The sequence below is a fragment of the Oryzias latipes genome, chromosome 11 (assembly GCF_053564925.1).
Source record: "Oryzias latipes strain Hd-rR chromosome 11, Olatipes_Hd-rR_3.1".
In the NCBI taxonomy this organism is placed as follows: domain Eukaryota; kingdom Metazoa; phylum Chordata; class Actinopteri; order Beloniformes; family Adrianichthyidae; genus Oryzias; species Oryzias latipes.
The window spans coordinates 4,424,321-4,446,201 of record NC_136247.1 but is presented as its reverse complement, the minus strand read 5'-3'; the positions used below and the strand labels follow the sequence as shown (position 1 = coordinate 4,446,201).

At 41.0% G+C, this 21,881-nt stretch overlaps 1 protein-coding gene across 2 annotated transcripts in view; it reads right to left on the bottom strand.

Annotated features, from left to right (window-relative positions):
* Positions 1 to 21,881, bottom strand: part of khdrbs3 (KH domain containing, RNA binding, signal transduction associated 3) — a 121,288-nt gene that overhangs the window by 71,094 nt on the left and 28,313 nt on the right. For both annotated transcript variants that reach the window (XR_002874181.2, XM_004074250.4), the window contains exon 2: positions 2,000 to 2,118. Coding sequence is in view for 1 of the 2 variants with exons in the window: in XM_004074250.4 (XP_004074298.1) it covers positions 2,000 to 2,118 (119 nt within the window). In the remaining variant the exon portion in view is untranslated. The remainder of the gene's footprint in view (positions 1 to 1,999; positions 2,119 to 21,881) is intronic.

Here is a 21,881-nt window from a genome sequence, read left to right as displayed (position 1 = left end):
CTGTTGCTGTTTGTTAAATGATGCAGCCTTAATCTGTAAATATCTGCCACAGATAGTAAGTTTGTATTTTTTTCCCCCACATTTAAATGCAATTTGCTGAATAGACTAGACAAACATAGCACCTGTAAAAAAACTTCTATCTGCTGAAGGTCTAAGATCCCCTTTACAATGTCAGTCACATGTTTATTCAGAAAGAACAGACTTTATTGGTACTAAATCTTCAGCGATATTAAAGATTACTGAACGGAACCGCAGCAAAACCAACTAATGAGTTTCCTTTAGTGAAGCATTCAGGTGCGGGCAAAAATAACAGAACATTCAGAAGAGAATTCACTTAGAAGGATCTAAAAACAGCCATGTGGACTTAGATGGAGCAGAAAATGAAAAAGACCAAGCAGTTCCATCCCAAAGTGGGTTTTTGTGAAGAACATTCACAACATTCAGACCTGCTCAGTTTAAAGGGGAAAACAGACGCACAACAACAAAGCATTTCAAAATACATATGAGGTCATAGCTACGGTTACAAAAAGATACACTTGGAAAGAATTTTAAAAGCAGTAAAAACTAAAAATAAAGACACTGTTCAGGTAAAACAGAGGATTTTGGTGAAGGATTTCAACGTTCTTTAAGAATCCTTCAGCTTCAGACTGAGGAGCAGCTGCAGCAGACGCTGTCGCTCATTTTCAGCAGCAGCTGATCAGCTGACCTCCATGTTCCGGAAGAGACCAGCCCTTCTGCTGGGGGGGGGGCAGAGCTTTCAAGCATTTGAGGCCAATCGATAAAAGCTGAGGATATGGTGCTGCAGTCAACAGCATGATGTGCTAACATGACGCTGCATTCAGAACCAAAAGAACACATGGAAATCTCGTAAACTCATTCAGGATTTATTCTCTCTTTAACACGTAACTGTAAAAGAATACGATTTTTGAGCATGTTTGTGTTCCCAAAGCCAATTGAATCATGGGAGATGCTGGGCTGAGGCCACATCGAGGCTTCAATGCACAACCTTCTACTGGACTACCCCCCTTTTGTCACAGACCTGCAGACAAAAAGGTGAATGAGGCGGCGACCCAAATGGAATTTGTTTGAGGGGTCCAAACATGGAGCAGAGAGTGGTTCATCCACTGTTACAGTCCTCTGCCCAAGAGCACTTCTGGTAAATGGGCGTGGTCAGTGAGGAGCGCCAGTGCGTGGAGATTAGCTTGATTAGATTGTAGCTTGTCAACTCTTATAGCTGCCAACACTGAAAGCTAAGCCTGTTTTGACGTGAATAAATGTTGTTTTCATGGTGTTAATGTTGTTTTAAGTTGATGTTGTATTTTATCTATCTGCATAGTGTTTGTGTATGGATTTTGTGTTTATGCTTGTAACATCATGGCCAGGGAACTACAGATGAAAGCTAGCCTTTGGCTAATTCAAGCTTTTTTAACATGTTAATCATGTGTGTTCAATAAACCATTACTATTGATCTATTATTAGTTCTTCATTCAGCAAAGTTCACAAACACTACACAGAACATTTGTGATAATGGTTACATTTTGTGGTCTGGGCCTCTAAAAACAGCAGCAGAGGCCCAATTGGGCTGTGTGAAACCTAAAAGCGGCATTTTGCATCAATGAACATCATGATCTGCTGATGTAAACCAACGTCTATCATCAGGAAAAGTCGCCCATGTAGACGAACGCCAAAGCAAACCAATGGCAGGGAAGAGAACTGTAAATGTTGGCGTTCAAAAGCTGTGATGCTCTTTAGACAGCAGTAATATGTCTAACTAGCTGCACCCCAGTTCTGTCAGCCAGCCCCCCACCCCCTCCCTTCAGCAGAAATGCTGGATCTAATAACATAAACCATCAACAAAAAGCGTCAAGCAGCTGTTGGGAGGAATTCCAGTCAAAATCAGACGGGTGGAGTTATCTATAAATAACCCCATCTGAAATTCCCATCTGTGAGCGGCACGTTCCCGGAGACGTCTCTGCTGCTCTGCTACTTTCTCACTTACTTTAGGAAACTGCTTGACTGGAATTAAAACTTTCTGGCCCAGTTTCATGTTCTTGTTGATGACGACGTCGATGAATTTCTCCTCCTCCTTCCCCTCGTCTCTCTGATTCTTTTCGATCTCTGCAGTGAAAGAAAAGAGAAAGACAGTGTTCATTGGGTTTGCTGCAGGTCAGCAGCTCTGTGGTACATGGACAGACCTTCAACAATTCTGTCTGAACGCATTCATGGTGGAAGAAGAGCTTTCAGAGAATATGCAAAAAGCCCTCAATCGGAGTGAAAAAGGACTGAATGGATCTCCTACAGAGTGGTTCCAGATCTTCACCTGGTCTACAGGTGAAGATCCTGTAGACCATGAAACGGTTTGCTGCAGTTTTCATGACTGCTTATTTCGAGAGACGAAAAGACTTTACTCCGAACAACGGAACCCCAGGAAGGCAGAGAGATGGGAAAATAAAATTTCTATTTTCCATAAAAGTAAATCATCAAAAAAAAAAAGAAATTTGAAATATTCGTCCCAAACAGCTGTTCAGGTGGTGAGATTGACCACCACTCTACACTGTTTCTCAATTTTTAAGGAGGAATAAAAAATTAAATAAAAAGTTATTTATCCCTTCTTATGGATTGATTTGAAAGTTTCTTTTCCACAACTTTCTGCAGCAACTACAGGATTTTTTCTTTTGCATGGGATCAGCACCGCGCAGGTCTTTGTCCTTCAGCCAGAACGGGAACCGGTTCCAGTTGAGCAGACACGGCGTGCTGGACTTTCTCCTTCTATAAAACTGAACGCTGGAACAGCTGAGCTGGCACCTCCAGGCTAACAAAAGCGCTGGCTGTCATGCCGAGGTAGACTTTGATGTATTGGGAGATGTAACCTTGAACGTTTAATCAGATGGATAACATCTGTGTTTCACTGCCAGGAAGATGGTTGTGCACAGAGAGGAGCAGCAGCGAGGAGCAGGGAGGTCTACCACAAAGGCTCCAGGCTGAGGCCAAAACACCCCGTTTATTTCTCCCATTCAAAATGACATTGCAAGAAAACTGAAGAATATTCAGATTTCAATGAAAAAACCTCGTCTTTACTTCTGTTTTTTTTTTTACCAATCAAATGTGATGAAGTCAAAACGAGGTGAAACCAAAGCCTCAGTCTTAATGGTGATGGCGATGCTCACCACAATGAGAGATCTCCATGTTTTTCAATTAAACCAAGCGGAGCATATCAGCACAGACAAACTCAAAAGGCAATTGTAGCATCTCAATAAAGCTCAGCAGCCCTGCCTTACCAGGATGTAATTAAAACCTTTGATAGGAGTTTTAAGCAGGATAAAAGAGGTATCAGTGAGAATGAGATATCTTTAAGCCTCGGTTTATCCCAGGGGGGCGCAGAGAGCTGGCGTTGTGAGGAAAGATAACATTAATATTAATGCATCGCCTAGCAACATGCCACCACAGACTTTCCCCCTTCCATCAGGCGTTGTCCTCCAAACCTCCAGGCTCTGATGTCAACAAAGATTGGGACTGAGATTCGGTCTAAAGGCTTTTCTACCTTCCATCCCGTTTTGCCCCAAAGTTGAGCATTTTTCGTCATTCCCGTACCAATGGAGGAGCGTTAACACTCAGCCCAGCCTAAAGGATGCAGCACAAACCTCGGAATGTGAACCAGCTCAAAATTCAGCACTGGAGTTTTTTTAGAAGCACTAAAAGTTGCTGCTTTTATTTATTTATTTTTTTTATGGAAAGTCTTTCATTCAACAGCAGTGCTGACTCCACCAGTCTGAAGAGAATGGAGGAAGTTCAGCGGGAACATAAAAGCCCCAAATGTCTCATTTCCTGAGGGGCGTGAGGGGAGAGAATAAGCACAATAGCTGTTAGTCCATAAATAAACAGATATATCTCATGATGCCAGATGTTTTATTGTTCCTCTTTTTAGGTTGATGCCAGCATTTCATTTCAACTCCTTCTTTATGTCATTCAATGAAAACAGTAATAACAGTTCAACATTACATTTAAATACGAATGAACAGACACAGAAAGAAGCATAATGTCATTCAGTACTTCATATTTCTGCTCCTCCGCTGCAGGATCTCCTGGATCTCTAAGGGACCAGCAGGGTTTGCTCACACTGCAGTGTTTACAGTTCAAGGAATGAAAAACAGGAAAGATTCCGTTTTCTTAAACATACAGAGATAATCGTATGTCAGGCTGTTTATATTTCTACATGTAAAGCCACGTTTCTGTGGTAGTCGATTATTGAAACCTCCCCCCAGTGGTCATTTGAGAAACTACAACACAGATCTAAGATCCAGGAGATCAGGCTTGTGAAGAGATTTGAAATGCTTCATAAATGAACTTAAACATGAACACATTTTAAAACAACGAAGAAATAAAAAGTTTGACTAAGGAGCAAATGACCTGAACTGAAAAATAGCCACTTAAAGACCCCCTCCAATGAAAATGGTGTTTTAAACGTGTTTTTGTGACATTTTTCTCATGATGGAGGACATTTATAAAGAAAAAGAAGCTGTTTGTGAGTATTTCTTCATTCAGATCTTTGTGAATCAGGAGCAGATCAAATAATAGCATTGGTAAAGCTTGTAGATGTAACGTGGGTTACCACGACCTGCTCCATTCTGATGCATCCACGGCCGGATGGCTCTGATATTGCTCAACATTTTTGTGGCAGCGGTTATGTTAGGTTAGGGTTGGGAGAGGCTGTAAGCTAGCAGGAGGTAGTGCAAATAGATGGGTGATGGGAAATGATGGCTCCAGCCCAACAGTCCCGCCCTCAACAAAATCCTGAAGAACTGCCATCACTCTGCAGAACGACACCGTTTTTGGATGTTGGCTACAAACAGCATAATCGTCTTTAAAAGACCACTGCGACGACTTTAAAATAGATCAAAAGATGATCAGAGTGGGACTTTACATACACCGAGGATGAGGAAAAGAAGAAAAGACACAAACAAAGCAAACAAAAGGGCAGAATCCTCCCAGGTGGTTCCAGTCTTCAGGTATACTCAGAAAACTGCTAGCATGAGATCGTTTTGCATTGTGGCATCCCTTTCTCAGCATTTACACATTCCTTAACGATGATAAATACAATACAGCCCTAATGTCTCTCAGGTCTTATTGCTAACATCACTCCATGACTTCCTTATCTTTAGAAATGAAATCCCCTCACAAGGGAACAAAATTTCCATTTTCAACATGTTTGTGGGCTCCATGGAATCATAGAGCAGGGAGTGTTGGAGTCCAGCATAAATTGAAGTATTAGAAATTCAATATTTTATTACTTCATTCTGTATGGGCATCTGCACAGCTAAGAAATAGGAGCTAAAAGGCTGATGCAGTCAGTTTTTCAGACGAGCTGAAACTGTTTCTGAACTGTGTTGCTTAGTGCTTTAAGTTTTGGAAGTATGAAAAAAGCAGAACGTTTTTTTCTCCATTTCCTTCTGCTCTACATGCTTTAGAGGTTTCCGAAATTCTCTTTCTCATTAAACACTGCACAAACTCCAAAGATATTTTACCGTCAGTGAAAGCCATTTGGCTGGATGCTGACACCCCGCAGCCGCCCGCTCTCACATATTAGAAACGGAGTCCCTTTAAAGCCGAGCTGTTATTAGGCCTTCCCATTTAAAATTCATAAGTTGGCGAGATTTTGTGGGATTATGCATCTCTTCAGTTGCATGCTGGAGAGTCATTAAGTTTACCAATTTCACATTGGGGTAAACAGCGTGCACTGTGGGTGCACCGCTGCTGGACAAGACAAAGAATCCAGCAACCAGTGGATCATGAGCTGTGCATTTAAATGAAGCTAAAAAAAACATTGGTTTGTTTAAGAAATATTTACTTATGTAGTTTTGTTTGTTTGAATATAAAAAAAATGATACTTTTTCCTTGTGTCGTGCCTTAAAACTGGTGCTTTGAAAAAGAAACAGTTATATGAGGTGGTCTTTTTTTTAAATGCCTTTATAACGTACCCTTCACCATCTCTTTACGTTTTTTTAATACGAATTTTTTTATTTTATTTTTTACTGAGAAAGTCCAAGCATCAAAACAAACTAAAATATAACATTAAATTCCATCTTTCTATACATTTGATTTGTTTCCATGCAGGACATTTTTCCCCACTTTGGTTAATTTCGTCTGTATATTCCACTAAATTTCTATAAATTGAATTTTAGGGATTTTTGAGTCACACTGTTGTACAACTTAAGACATTACTTTAGGTCAACTTTATTGTACCAACAATAAACTGCAAGCACTCTTTTCCTGAATTATTGTTTTTACTTTTGTTGTTAAAACAGTTTCTTTATTTTTAAAGTTTCTAAACCCCTTTTTTAACTATTAACTTTACATTTAATTAAAGCAGTTTTTTCTGTAAAAGCCCCAAATTCCCCAGATGATGGAGGGAACGAGTTTGTATTTACAAAGTGGGCTAGAAGGCCAGCATGCTAACTAGCTTAAAACTGCACGTCTTCACATCAAGAAAAGCAGACATTTTTTTTTGAACATTTACCTTTGATCACTAACCAGATTAAACACCAATTGGAAAACAAATTTTTCCCTAAAGATGATACTTTTTAGGCTTTTTCATCCACGCTGCCGCGCACGCCAAATCAGCCTAGTTAGCGCCCCCTGGTGTAGCTCACCAGAACTGACCAGAACTCCATCTTTGTTTATTTTTAACCAAATAGCATTTTTGCTCTGATGTACTGATGAGTCTTTAAAGCATTCTAATATACTGTTTATGGTTGTGCATAAGGTCGTTTTTATTGTTGAAATCTCATGGTCATGTGCCTGTCACACAACCCCAGAGTTTGATGGATTTGCAATCAAAAAAACATTCCACCTTAAAATCTGTAGAGAACTGTTTGACACTTGAATTTATGGTTTGTTTAATGCAGAAACAACACCAACCTTTATTTACCAAGACTTTACCGGACTGAACTCCAGGAAGCTCCAACTGAAGCTCTTTAAAACACATTCAGAGACGATCCAATGCTTTTTTTTAAAGAGCAAAGACATGTCGTCCTCTGTTGGGTTATGAACAATTAATTCTGAAAAAGATCATCTTTCTTGAATAAAGATAAAAAATGTAAACCAATTAAAGAATAAAAACTGGGGAAGGCATAAAAAAGTCCTGGCATGTCTGAGAGAATTAGTCTCTGGGAATCAATAAAGTTCAACTTGTTTGTAATAAAACTTACTTAAACAGCCTTTATTAAGACTGTAAGAGAAAACCCCGTGTTACAGCAGCCGATAATACAAATAATAGAACGATAGATGAATAATAACAGAAAACAAATGAAAAATCTTGGGATAATTTCCCATTTCCATGTCTAAAAGTTAATCTTCAACTTTTTTATTCTTATTAGAGCGCAAAATGTCTTATTGGTAGCTGGGAGCAGCTTGTCCCACTCAAATGCCTATTTTCACTAAACAGTTGTGGGCGGAGTGACCTCTAGTCAATATGCCCCTCCCACACCCCTGAAGTGAGCTCATTGGTCCAATCTTAGAAATGTCAATGTTTTCTGGATCAAAGATCAGACTGGAAGGATGACCCAGAAATCGGTTCTCTCAAGGGGGGTCAAAGGTGAAGAACATAGTTCACGCATGTGTAAAAAAACATAACTTTAACCTTTGGGAACCACTCTGACTCCAGTCACTTAAGTTTTAACCCTTTAATCCTGGAGCTATCACTGGCAAAACCTAAAGAGCTCCTTGACAAACTGAAACTCTTGGACCATTTAGGCGAGAGAAAAACGGTGCTGATAACTTTGCATAACGCCACAAAGCCACTTTTCTCTGCGATAGATTCAGTAGTTTCCATAAAGAATTCACTACTAAAAAACAAGGCTGGGAGAAATCTGTGTCTAAATAGCTTAGCATGAATTCAGCCGTAGAGTCTCCCTCGATGCTAACCCTTAAACATCCTGGGAGCAGGATCTTAGTGAAACCATTAGTGAAACAGACTGAAACAGACTTGGGAAAATATTGTGAGGAACATTAACTCATCTTCAATGTGTGCAAAACACTGTCTACTACAGTTTAAGGTTATGCATCGTGCTCCCCTCTGTAAAGCCAGATTAGCTCAAATGTATCCACAAATGGATCCACTGTGTAACAACAGATGCAAATCATCAGAGGCCACATTAATCCACCCTTTTTGGTTGTGTCCTAAAATCCAGTGCTTGTGAGGAAATATCTGTGAGGCACCTAGCTGCATGATGAGAGTCAAACTAACTTTAAACCCACTTCCTGTATTTCTGTTTGGAATAAACAGTGGGGCTCCGACATCGCCTGCAGGTGGTCAGAGGATCATTACCTTTTCAACCTTGCTAGCTCGACGCCTCGCTCTTCTTAAGTGGAGGGATGCTGCCCCCCCCCCCCCCCCCCCCCACTTTATCACATTGGATTTGAGATGTGCTTTACCATCTTAAACTTGAAAAAATAAGACTTACAGTGAGACGATTAGAACATACATTTTAGAAGGTATGGAGACCATTTCTCAACTTCTACAAGTGTGACAGAATGATGCCCTTTTTTTTTTCTTTTCTTTCTTTATGTGTGTGTTGATCTGTTTGCACTTTACTTGTTATTGTTTTGGGTTTTTTATAAATATGCTATTTTACCTATATTGGGACTAATTTTATATATTCTCTTTGCTTATCACATGTACCATTTTATTTTTATTTTTTATCTTTTACTAAATTGATATTGGTGTATATGCAACTGACAGCGGGCGGGGGGTGGGACTGGGTTTTGAATTTGTTTGTATTAGGTTTAAAACTGAAAACTTAATAAATATATAAAACACTAAAAAAACAAGTCTGCTTTTCTCCACTTTAGAATCTGCTAAACGTACACACTTACAACGCGTAAACGGATGAGGAGTTACGGTAGGCGAAGGAATTTGCTCTTAAAGAACTTCTACACTCATGAAAAGCCGGCGTTACCGTGGATACAGCCACTCAGTTTCCTCCTACAGCTAATTTGCAGCCTGTTTTCAGTCAGATTTCAGCACACCAAAGTCCAATGACCAATTACCCCGGTTAACAATGGTCTGACGGCTACACACGCCTGATGCAGCTGCTTCCACAAACCGTAGCTCTCAAGAGAAGAATTGAAACCAAACGTAAGAATAACAGCAGTAGACTTCCTGTGATGCACTCATCAAAAACGTAAAACAGGGTGAATTGCAGCCAATCAAGAACATGCCAAAGGTTTCGATATTTAAAAGGTTTATTGGGAGCGGCCTAGTGGTCCTCAGGTTAAAGCATCACCTGAGGACCACTGATCGTCTTTTTCTGATGTAAAATGTTGGCTGTTGTTTCCTTCAAGATCTCAGCAATTCGGCTCCATTTTCTGTTTTTCATGAGTGCCATCATCATTGGAAACACGCCGGCACAAAGCTGCAGAGAGCTTAACTCTCAGTTTGTTTCTGCTTCAAAATATAATTGAACAGAAAAAACGGAAAGACAGAGAGCTTGACTTTTCCTCCAACAATGAGGTGACGTTGGGTCTGAATGATAGGAACGTTATTGGACGCCGGTCTGCTGCCGTCTGCCACAAACAGACTCGTTATGTTGTCGTTCTGCAGCTGTGGGTCAAATGAATCAAATGCTGCTCCAGGAAATCACATGAATATTTTCATTTAAGGTCTGTACCCAGGAGGGCGGGATAATGAAACCCAATCAAACGGCTTTGGGCCACACAGGAAGCTGAAATGAACATATTTCCTGCAGAAATTCTCATCTGACCTCCAAAAATAGTTTTTTTGTTTTTGTTTGTAGCTTTAATTCCTAGTTTCCCTGCACATTTTTTCACGTATCACTTCATGAACTTAATGTTAGGAGCAGAATGATCAGATTTTGGCAAACATCATGCTTGAAATATCCTTACTTTTAAACTTAATTTTTAATATTAAGTTAATTTAAATATTATGTATTAATATTCAAATATCAATACATATTTTTTTTTAAACATCTCCAATGGTGTTTTAATTCTGACTATGAAGTTTTTAACCAAAATCCCACAACCTAAATGTCTTAAAGCCATATTCCATGTTTATCTGAAGCCTCTGTTTCCAAAAATCTCCTCTACATGGGCGTGACCGTTGGTGCTGAGCTGAGTAGCTCCGCCCTTGACCCCTCTTTTCTGCAAGCTGCGTCTTGCATGAGTGATGAGCTTAACACAAGGTGGGAGGGGCACAAAAGACACTGACTGACAGTCTCAGAAACGGGGAAAATTGTTGAATTCACTTGCAAAGCAAATGAAATGCCATGAAGAAAATGACTATTCACACGTCATTTTCCAAAAAGGTGCCAGGGTTTTGTCTTGGCCCACCCTCCTTCGCCCAACAGGACCTGTAACCAGGTTCTGTTGGGCGAAGGAGGGTACACCCTGGACTGTCTGTCACAGGACCCCTGGGGCTGGAGCGATCCCGACCACCATGCCGGCTCCCGGGAGGTAAGCTGGCAGTCAGACAGAGACCCGCTGTGGGACGGGGGGGGGGGGGGGGGGGGGGGGGGGCAGCCTGCTCAGGCCTTCTGAACTTTATCATGTTTTTCTTATTTTCATCAAGCCAATTTTATTATTTTATTCTTGTTTTTAGTTTTACTCTCTCTGGTTGATGCAGGACAGCAACCCTTCAAACTCGGTCAGAGAGAGACACATTTGGGATTTTAAGTTTCATTTTAAATACGTGCCGCCAACAACAAAATCCAACCTAACTTAAAATACGTTTGATCTATTTTCAAAGAATTCCTAGTGGATTTTTTCATTAAGATGATGCCATTTTTGGCCAAAATAGCGGCTGGGTAGCTCGGTTGGTAAGGTGGGAAGCTACCATGCAAGAAACCAGGGTTCGATTCCCGGAGGGGAATGAGCAATGGTACTGGGGGCAATTACCATATCAATGGCGAGCAGTTAACATCACCCAGTGAGGGTCCTTAGGCAAGACCCTTAACGCTACTGCCTCCCGAGCGCGGTTTCGGCTGCAGCTCACCGCTTCCCAAGGGGATGGGTCAAATGCGGAGAAAGAATTGCCCTTCGTGGGATAAAATACAGTGTATAAAAAAAAAAAAAAAAAAAAAAAAATCAAACAACCTGTGTCTTTCTCTAGGACATAGTTTCTGCAGAGCGGAAGGAGTTCATCAGAAATTCACCTCTGGGTTGTGGGCGGGGCCATTGGCTGGACACTCCCTCCCACTAGCTTCCAGCACCTTACACCCCAACCTAACATTAATGGTGTAACAAAAATGTTTAGCAGTGTCAGAGCTGTCCAGTGGATCCATTCATGGATCCATTTGTTGAATTGACCGAATGGAGCGGATCAGGAAGCTTGAAGACCGCTGATTCTGGCACCTACATCACACCCACAAGCTTTTTCAAGCTTTTTTTTTTTGTCTGCTCCTGATTCGTGATGATTTAGGTAAAGAAATACTCAGAAATGCAGTTTTAATCTCAGATTTATTCATTTTTGTCCTCTATCATCAGAAAAATGTTTAAAGAAGAAGTAAAAAATATCGACAAAAACACATATGTCAAAATTGCAAATTAACAAAATTCATAAATTCCTTTGCTTTACTGCAAAGTGAAATGTTGGAGGTAACGAGCCTGAAACAGACCACTTTACTGCAGAAAACATGAATATGCTGTCAGTCCTCCTGTAGTGTCTGACTGAACCTTGGAGCTCTGCTATCCGGCGGCACTCCAGACATTTGCAAAGCGGTTAACCGCTGGTTTGATTCCTGGTAACAGCATGAATGTGTTCATGACTGCATTAAGCAGAGGGGATAAAGGTTTTGCACACCAACCAAAGCGGCCCATCATTTACTGGCCTCTGAGGGGGGCAGTTAATATCGTCTTGTTGTTCTACAGGAACTCTGCTTCCTCACTGTTTCAGAAAAGAAGCTTCAGGTCGGTTTCAGTGTGAACCGCAGCGTTCGCTTTGACCTCTGATGGAGAAAAACGATGAATCCTGTCCAGAAATCTCAATTTCACTCTGGCTCCTGCACAGCCTCGACAAGGTCAGGCTGGCAGCAGGAATTCGTCTCGCTCCCCCTAATCTGGAGATTACATTCTCAGCGAAGCCCTCCCTCTTTCGCTTCCCCTTTCTTCCTCTCTCTGCATCGCTGCCAGCCTGGCTTTCTACTGCGAGGTAACGGGCCAAGACCTGCTTACAGCGAAGAGATAATGTCCACGGATTAAGACAGAGAGCCTCTGGAGTGGTGCCTCTTTCATTCCAGCATTTGGCCTGTGAAGCGTCATAAATACACCCCAGTCAGTCACAGTCCTGTGAAAGTCAACCAAAGTGGATCTGAGCAGCGTTGGTCCAAATCCGCCAACCTCAGTGGCTGCAGCATTAGAAAAACACAAAAGGAAATTTTCACAGCTAAACTTGCTGCTTTTCTCCTGATGCTATTTTCATCCCGAGGGTGAGTCACTTATCTGAAATGGTTGTATAAGAATATTCAAGTACCCTGAAGATCCTCACGGGTGGCTGGGACGTCCACTCATGAAGAAAGCCCAAAAGGAGCCAGAACCGCTGCAGAGTTCTACCTGAGCAGCCTGATCACTCCGTTCTTCACGGTCTGAACACTTTCAAAGATTCAAAAATAAACCTTAATGATATTTATGCTCTATTTTTACAACAGAAAAGCAAATACTGTTCATTTCCAGAAGTGAACAGCTCATCCCAGCTGATCAAGCTGCCATATTAGTGACATAGTTCTATCATTAGCCACAAAGGAAAAGCAGAACTGCTGCTGTTAACCTGCAGCATCACTGCAACTACTGCAAACATCCATATGAGCATTGCTCAGGTTTCCTCAGTGTATAACCCAACATTTTTCATGTATTCAGTGATTAATAGCTCTAAAGATGTTCTGGTCCATCTCCACGCCAAACCGCACGAATGTGAGCGATCCCGTTCAGAGGAGCAGAATCTGGAGTCCAACTGGAGGAGACTGTTTATAGACATGGACAGCATCATGTCATGTGACCTGGTATTTTGTATGGACGGTTACTATGGTACTCACCAACTGAGAGCTTGATGATAAGATTTTTTTAGACTACTTTATCGTCTGTTTAATGGAACAGGAAGTCGTCTTTCAACATAAAAAGCAAAATAACTGATAATATCAAACTATGAGAGGGACAAAAATGAAACTATTCAAGTGCTATGAAGAGCCACTGAAGGCAGTCATTTCCTATGGAATTAAGGACTGCTTTGGTTATGTGTATCATGTAAAAACTCTAAATGAAAAACATTTCCAAACCCAAATTAGAGTACATGTTCTTGATATATTTTAAGCAAAACCTTCATTTTTAAGCATCTTCCATTAAATCAATTGAAACTTAAGAAGAGCAGATGATCATGGAGCTCCTCAGATGTTCCTGCGCCACATCTCCGTCCAGAGACGATTTAGTTTGCACAAATTAATTCTTCAGAGGGAACGTAATATTATTTTGTGGGAACACAATATTTATTATTTTTCGAATGTCAGTTCCCGGGCTCAGGAATTTGGCCTTGAGAGGGTTAGCAAACATAAATACACATTTTTTTCTGCCATGACAATAATTACCTGTAAACTGAGAACTTGATATTTTTTCATTTAACAATGTTGTTTTTCCTCTCGAGGCTAATTGGAATTAAAATAATAATTCTGAAGAAACTTTAGCTCAGCGCTCTATAAAAGAAATTAGTTTCACGCAAAACTACATTTATAGGGCATAAACATTTTCTTTAAAGTGCAAAAATGACTGTACTGTTTTAACCTCACCCTCTGTGAGAGAGGTGCATTGTGGGACTTCACTACTTCTCTTGCTGTTGTTTAGCTGTTACAGATGAGTTTAACTCACCAAGTTGTTTTTTTGTGTGCAGTGTCTTGTGTTGTTGGAGTTTGTGTTAGGAGTATCTTTAGTGTTAGTCACATGCACACGTATGCTGTAGGAGTTGATTTGTGCGAGCGCTACGAGATTTTAGGTGGTTCGCCCCATGGGGGGTTGTAGAGAGGAGCGAGCGCAGGTGTGTGTCTTCACTTGGGGCTCTGACCGCCACCTTAAGGGACGTCATTGTCGTGTGGTAAGAGCTTTGTGAAGGGATTCTAAATTAGTTACACACACTTATTACACTCAGGTGATAAAATCCATCAAATGTGTCTGTATCATTTAAGTGTTCACTACGACCTGTCGCCTGCAGCATGCCCCTAGAAAAAAGGCTTGAAACTTCTGGCTCTAGGCGGTTCTACAACCTTGATCATTTTTGCACTTCACCTGTGTGTCCCCCCCAGGTTCACCATCTTTTGCCTGCAGACAGCCCGTATACACCCTTAAGGGCAGTCGGGACAAAAGCTCTTAAAAGACGCTCCATGACCGCGTGTGGAAGCGCCACCTCTGGATTCTTAACCATCTCAGCGGATCACACGTGCAAACATTACCTGTTAGACTACACTGATTCTACAGGTGCACTGAGACGATTTTCAGATTTGCACTTACACCACAGGAGATACAGTAAGATAGAGCTCACAAAGAAGCATATGGAGGTACAAAAACAAACAAGCAAACAGCAACAAAACCAACAAAATGAAACAATTAAGTAAAAGTGAAAAAAACAGGGACATGATCCTTTCAAACACATGGCATCATTTTAAATAGTGCTGGGTTTTTGTCTGTGACAATTCCAACCACTAAGATCCCAGGAACCCCAGTCCAGGATGAACCGAGGAGACCTTCACACCGGGTGGTTCCAATGAAACGGCTACATAAACACGTGCATATGTGTGTTTTTGGCTTCCATGTTCAAAACGCTCACGTTCCCAGATCACTACGTACGTTTTAAAAGTCCGTTTTGGGGCTCTATGTAGAAAACGTGCACTGAAAGGTAAACAAGTTGAGCATTGACCAATCAGGAACTTGGATTTTGTAGTGGCGTGTGGGTGGCGTCTTTTTCCAAACACAGAAGTACCAACAGTTAAAAAATTGATGATGAAGGAAAAATGTATAACTGAGTTCATATGACATCAAGTTTGTTCGTATATCGGAACAGAGCTGAGAAAGAAAAAAAGCCTGGAGCAAGATTCAACAGATCTGCACTGATCGGACATTTCACACTTAAGCCTCTTCCAACTCTGAGTACATATTGGGTAGTCCAGTGGGAACAACGTATGCTAGAATCGTCTACAAAAGCTTGTATTCGGCGTGTTCTTGAACGCCCCACACATGCCTGGTTTGAACGTGGCTTCACAGCTGAAGCACAAATGCCATCATTTTTCCTTTTCCAAAGGTTTTCTTTGGTTCACATTGTGCTTTGGGGGGTTTGGGATTGCCCTGAGACGTAGCCGATAATTTTTTGGTATTTCAAGTGTTGTCTCAGCTGTGTCTGTACCATCACAGCTGATCCTAAAACCACAGAAGGACTCATTTCTGAACCTGCTGCTGAGCCTTCCACAGCCACTTACATTGCAAATTCCAAAAGTTGAAGAAAAAATGCATAATTTGGAATGAGCTTCCTGCTATGTAGGTTAATAATATTCTCAAATCCATAATTCAACATATTTCACATTATTAAATATTTAATTTTCACACAATAGACTAGAAAGCCTGAAAGTGTGGAGAAGCTCTCTAAAAGCAGCAGGAATTTTCCTCCTCATCCGGCTTGTGTTCATGAATAAAGATGGAGCTTTGGAAAGTTAACTTCAGGCCGCGAGATGCTGAGATTAGCAGAGCTGCGCCTCTTAATCGTTAGGATGTGAAGTGACCAAAATCCTAATATCTAAAATGTTGGTAGAGGCGCCGTTTCCAGCTTTCCTCATCAGAGTAGAGCCTCTCCTGTGTGAGTAACTCTGAGCTGGACACGCCCCAGAGGCTGATGGGAGGAAAGACGTTTCTATGCATTGTTATAAACATTTATCAGATACCAATCAATCCATCAATCAATCCATCAATCGTCTGGTCAGAGCCCGGCAACGATTTTATCAATATTACGATAACTCAACAGCTTTGTCCTGCAATTACACCTGATTTTATCGTCCCGACACCCCTGTGCCTAAGGAAGGCTCCCATAAAACTATCATAAAGCGGGGTGGGGGGGGTAGGTAGACAACACAAACCGCAGCAGAACTCATCCTTATCTAAAACCACTGACTGACCAGAACTCACGATGATTAGAACCCCGCTGTTTTCCACATCCATCACCACTTCTGGAGCTTCACAGAACAAGTCATGGATCAAACACGATGCTGAGGAGCGAACCTCTGACCGATCCTACCATGAATCACACCAGGCTGTTCCTAAACCCACCCCCATCAATTAGCCTGCAGTCTGTCATCTTTTCAAGCCGTTAACGTCAAATATGTCAAGACAGACAAAGATCAATGCAGCAAAAAAATTCAGCCGTTATCCAGCAAAAATAAGTTCATTTAAATGAACAAAATGTGTTTGACATTGAACACGAGGGGCGAACAAAGACACATCCTCTGTCCTTTTATTACCCCAGATCAATGGATGATGCACTGAGAAGACCAGCACGCAGCAGATGATCATGTCAGAATAGTTTACTCCTAAGAGCTTTGGATGCTTCTTTAAACCTATTATCTATATCATCAGAGAGCAAACTAACCTTGACTTTACTGCAGGTTCTACGTTTGACAGAACTGCTGCAGCTTCACACACATCTCCACCTGTGAGGAGAAAACCCGCTTTGGTGTGAGCATGCATGTAAGCAGGACCACTAATGACCAATAAATACAGCCAGGATTTCACAAAACCAACTCACTTATGAAGACCATTTGTTGTGACTTGATAAAAGAAGTAGTATTTGATTTTTAACCTGCAGATTTAATGAAAATTTTGATTTTATACGTCGGAATTGATAAAACCTTTTAGAAATTAAGGATTTATTTAAGCTCTGACCTTTGCAGGCCTGCAGGCATCAGTCAGTGTGTGGTCTGTTTTTATAATGGAAAATGGTCTACAAAGACTTTAAAGGATCTATTTTCAGCTATTTATGACCATTTCTTTCCAACTAGTTTTTTTTTTTTTTTTTTTTTACGTTTTCGAGTTTGATGGAGAGGAAAAATGTGATTTTCCAGGGGCTGAACCCTCGCCGGCGTTCCACTGCGAGCTGCCTCTTCCAACACGACCGTTTGAACACACACACACACACACACACACACACACATTAAAGCTTCAAACAAACACTAAAGTCCTGACGAGAGCTGGCTCGCTTTGGTCGGCCTTGTTTTGGGGTTTGGTTTGTCATCGAGCTGCTGAGAATGTGACCCCCCCCCTTCCCCCATGCAGACTAACCCTCTCAACAGCACCATTTCAGAACTTTACCCCATTGCATGACAGAGAAATAATCAGTAACGCTTGAACCTCAGTTTGAGAAAAAACAGGTCGATTAGTTGAATAAAAACAACAACATCCTAAAATAGTTTGTCGTGGGCCTGAACAGGTAAACTTTAAGCATAACAAAGATGCAAAGAGAAAAACTGTGGGGATTTGTGCCGCTGTGTTGTGATTCCGCCTGCCGGTCAGATGATCCTGGGAAAGGCGGATTCATCTGTGTTCTAACAAAGCCTCCACCTTTAAGGAGGTGCTCTGACTAGCTGACGATCAATTAATCAACTGCCTTTAATTAGCAGCATCTGCCTGGAACAGATGGTGGTCTGTGATGAACCTTTTCACTGACAGCATTTCCTTCCTTTACCACCTTCCTCTAGGCGCAGTTCAGGATCAAACGGGTTTTTGCAAAAGCTGGACGGCGCCATCATTTCAATGAATGTATTTACTCCTTCTCATGACTGCAGAAAAGAATTTTAGCACAGATTCATTCTGTCTTGAAGATTACTACTGTCCTGTGTGCATTTGTTCCTGGTTTTTTAAATGGTTATATCTAATGTAGAGTAATTTAAAGTGTGTGTGCAATAGTCAAGCTGAAAAATGGGTTGTTTTCTTCCGATCGGGGGCCCTGACATGATGTATATTAGGACAGATTAATGATCATTTGATTGAATATATATTGTTGTTATTAAATCCTATATTGTCTGGTCCAAATTGGTCTTTGTAATGTGTGTCTGCTCTTCTGGACACGCCTTTGTTGCCGGGTAGACTAATGTGAGGGTGTAGGAGAACACCGGCAAACACTTAACATGTTTTACATGTTTTTACTCATTTATTATGAACTCAAAGATGGTTTAGAAATATGTGATAAACAGAATATTCTTCAGGAATTTTTGGACTGATGCAGAAGTGAAACTCCTGGAAATAAATCTGTATTAAATGTAAAACACACTGTTGGGGTTTTTTCTTGATGGCGCCCAAACATCATTAGCCAGAAACAGAAGGTCATGCTCCACCGTCGATGAATAACTACCTAATATTTTTCAGTTTTAAGCATTAAAACTGTAACACGGGTCAAAGCCTGCTGTACTCTGACCGTAACTCCTTACATGATCAACATGAATCAGCTGATCGGCAAAAATAAGCAACACTTTAAAGCGGCTCTTCACCGTTATGCACATAAAGTGTCACATACCGCCGCCAAGCCGCTGCTGTCCACGTCAGAAAACCATTACCCATTTGATTGGCCTCTCACGTCACACGTCTATTTCTCAGGCTGAGATACACTTACAGTTACTGGTCTTTACAGCATTAGTCACATGCACCCGCGCGGGGTTAAACGGGTGCTGTGGGTTTTTGGCACTGACCCCCTGACCGCATGCAAATGCTTTACGCACCAAACATGCACATAATACACAAGTGCCTGCCGCATGTGGGATGACAGTTAAATAATAATGAGCTTTAAATTTAGTTTAGACACCTTTCTCAGTTGTTCAGTTCAGGGCCCCAGAGTGTTGGGGGCCCCAGGCAATCAGCTACCTTTCAGTAATGGTTAGTCCCCCCTTGTTGTGAGTAAGGCTGAAAACAATACGTTGCGTTCAATCACACAGCCTTGAGAGTCTCATGGAGGTCGGTGCAGCCGTTTGAGGGATGCGCAGGAGGCGATTACATCACTAGTTTGCAGATTTGGAGGAAACACAGTGACACGAGCAGAGACAACCCAAAGTACCCTTGATATCCATGACTGTGAGACCGCAGTGAGACAGAACCTTTCTGGGCTAAAACTGGGACCAAATAACACACAGTAGATATGTATATGTTCGGTGTAACAAGATCTAAATGTAAAAGGTTTTTAACAATCCTGGTTTTGTGTTTTCAAAACCAAACGGTTGATACATACTGTAGTTCTGTTACGGTGCTTTAAGTTTTGTGTCTGTATTGTAAAGTAGGCTAATCAATGGTGTAATTTTGTCAGAAGCATTGACTGTATCAGAGAACTGGACTGAGCGACGCTTCACCACCTTGTGTTCCAAACAGGAAGTACCTGATGGTAACAATTATTTATCGCATTTAGGGTTGAAAAGTTACTGTTGTCAAAGGAATAAACACTGGAGCTAAATATCCAGTATAACATTTTCACAAATCTGAACACTTTTGTTTATATCCCTGTAGAAAGGAATTAAACGATTTCCCTTTTTTGTAAAGCATTATGCTGCATACTGAACCATTTACCCACAATAAAACGTTTTAACAAAAGGTGCTACAATTCTGAAATACTGTAGCATTTCTGTTTCTGGCTAATGATGTCTGGACACCATCTTGTTTGCAGCAACATTAATATTAGTGAGTTAGACATGTTGCATTACACTAAATGCAACACAGCTTTAGCTTTATCCTAAAAAAAAATAATATAAAATAAAAAACTCCCCACACACTTCAGCAATAGTGTTTTGGCATAATTGTCAACAGCAGCCCTAAATAATCCAGGCGCCTAACCACAAAGTGAACATTTGAAATTACATTTAATAAAGCTTTGACTCTAATTGTTTGTCTCAACCTGTAAATCTGTTAACCATCAAATGTCAATAATGATTTCTGCTTTTTCTTCCAAAAATGTTTCTTTGGTAAATGAAAAAGTGATGAAGGCAAACTTTTGATTTATCAGTTATTCTTTCTAAAAAAGCCTGGTGTTGGATGATTAGCTTGCAGAGTAATGATGATTGATCAGCAGCTGCGGCTAAGCGTGTTTCCACACGCGTGTCAGCTCATGTGTTGTACAGCATTAGCAGAGAGGGGATTTTGGCTGAAAAGGTCTCATCTCTTTGTGAGGCGGTCTTTAGTAGACCCTCGCCTCACGGACCGACCGCAGCAGAGAAGAACTGACGTTAGTCATCTTTGAGGCTTTGCCAGATGCCTGAGAAGGATTTTTTGCCTCTAGCTGCTCAGAGAGCAGAGCATGATGACTTTTACGGTTATGAGGAGGAACCTAATGAGTCTCAGAGGGCTCTGCAGAGGGAAGACTGACTCCACACTTCTGTAACGGAGCTGCTGCACGGATGACGTGCATCCAGGGAAAAAAAAAAGAAGTTATTCCTGCGTTTTCTCCTCTTTTTCTTCATTTCATCTCCATTTTCTTGGATTGATGAAACGCCTAAAGGTGGAGATTTCAGTTAGAAGTATTGGTAAATGCTTTTTGAAAAGTGTTTTAAACTTTGCTCCACAGGGGAGTAAAATACACAAACTTTATTTTTCAGACAGTCTAAATACTTACATAAATAAATAAATAAATAAATCGATGTTCTGCTTTAATGTTGGCTAAGAGAGAGTAAATAAGAGATGGTCATGTTATTCAGCCTTTTTGACAAATCCTGAATCATTTTATCGCCTTATATTCTTTCAAGGAAAATTTGCTTTATCGCTTTTATTTCTATATTAAACTGTCCTGAAATGATTTTGAAGCAGAACAAAAAGAAATAATGTTTTTCTTTGTTCAAAAGGAAAAGTTCTTTGGTTTGTGAATGATGGCATTCAAAGGCAATGTAAATGCAAATATTCCTTAATGATTTCAGGAACTAATTAAATAGTTATGTGATATGTATGCTCCATATTCTTCTTTTGCAGAACCTTCATTACATGACTGTCAAAGGTTTAATTACAAAGGGAGATTAAAAGGATCTGGTGATTATCAAATATTAACACGGCAGTCTGATCATTTCTCTTTCATAATAGGTTAGCAAGCATTAGATTTTTCCACTCGCATATTATTCGTCTGCAGGAGAGAAACGGCTGTGGATGAAACTTTTCTCTGAAGCTGTGAGATGTTTAAGGAGACGCAGAGCATCCCAGGTGACCCCCACACACACACACGCACACAGGGAGGACAGCAGTATCTGCTCAGTGTCCCACGACCTCGTCTAGAGTTACAGAAAGTGATCCGAGTGCGCGGAGCAGAAAGTGAGACGCGCTGCTGCTGCTGCTGCTGCTGCTGCTGCGTCGCATGCCGGCGCACACAGCCGGCTTTGTTCACGTTCCAACAGCTGCTCCAGAGACGGCAGACCAGCTCACCGCCACAAGCTGCGTCATCCATGACGTTACACATCACGGAAACGCCATATCACTTCACCCGTTCGCTCTTACCTGATGTGTCGTGACGGAAAGAAATCTAAATGGAAGATGATAAAGCATCTTTTTTACTTTGTTTTTTTTTTAGGTTGTATCCACTGACAATAGAACACATCTGAAGTAGAAAGCAAAGAGAGTGAACCTCTGAAGCAAGACTGAGAGGTACTCAAAACTGAGAGCTACTCTTTCATGATCCATTTAAGGTTTTGACTGATTCACCTGCAGAAAAGGGCGGAGCCTGAGCGGTGGTTCTGCAAAAAAGAATCAGCCCCCCCAGACTGAGAAAGAAAATGTTTTCTCAAGAGAGATGTTAATAGATGATAGGATAAAACTCAGAAAAAGTCCAATTAAGGTTCAAATCAGAGATAAACGAGAATTTACACAATTTACTCTGATTATATGAACTGCAATAA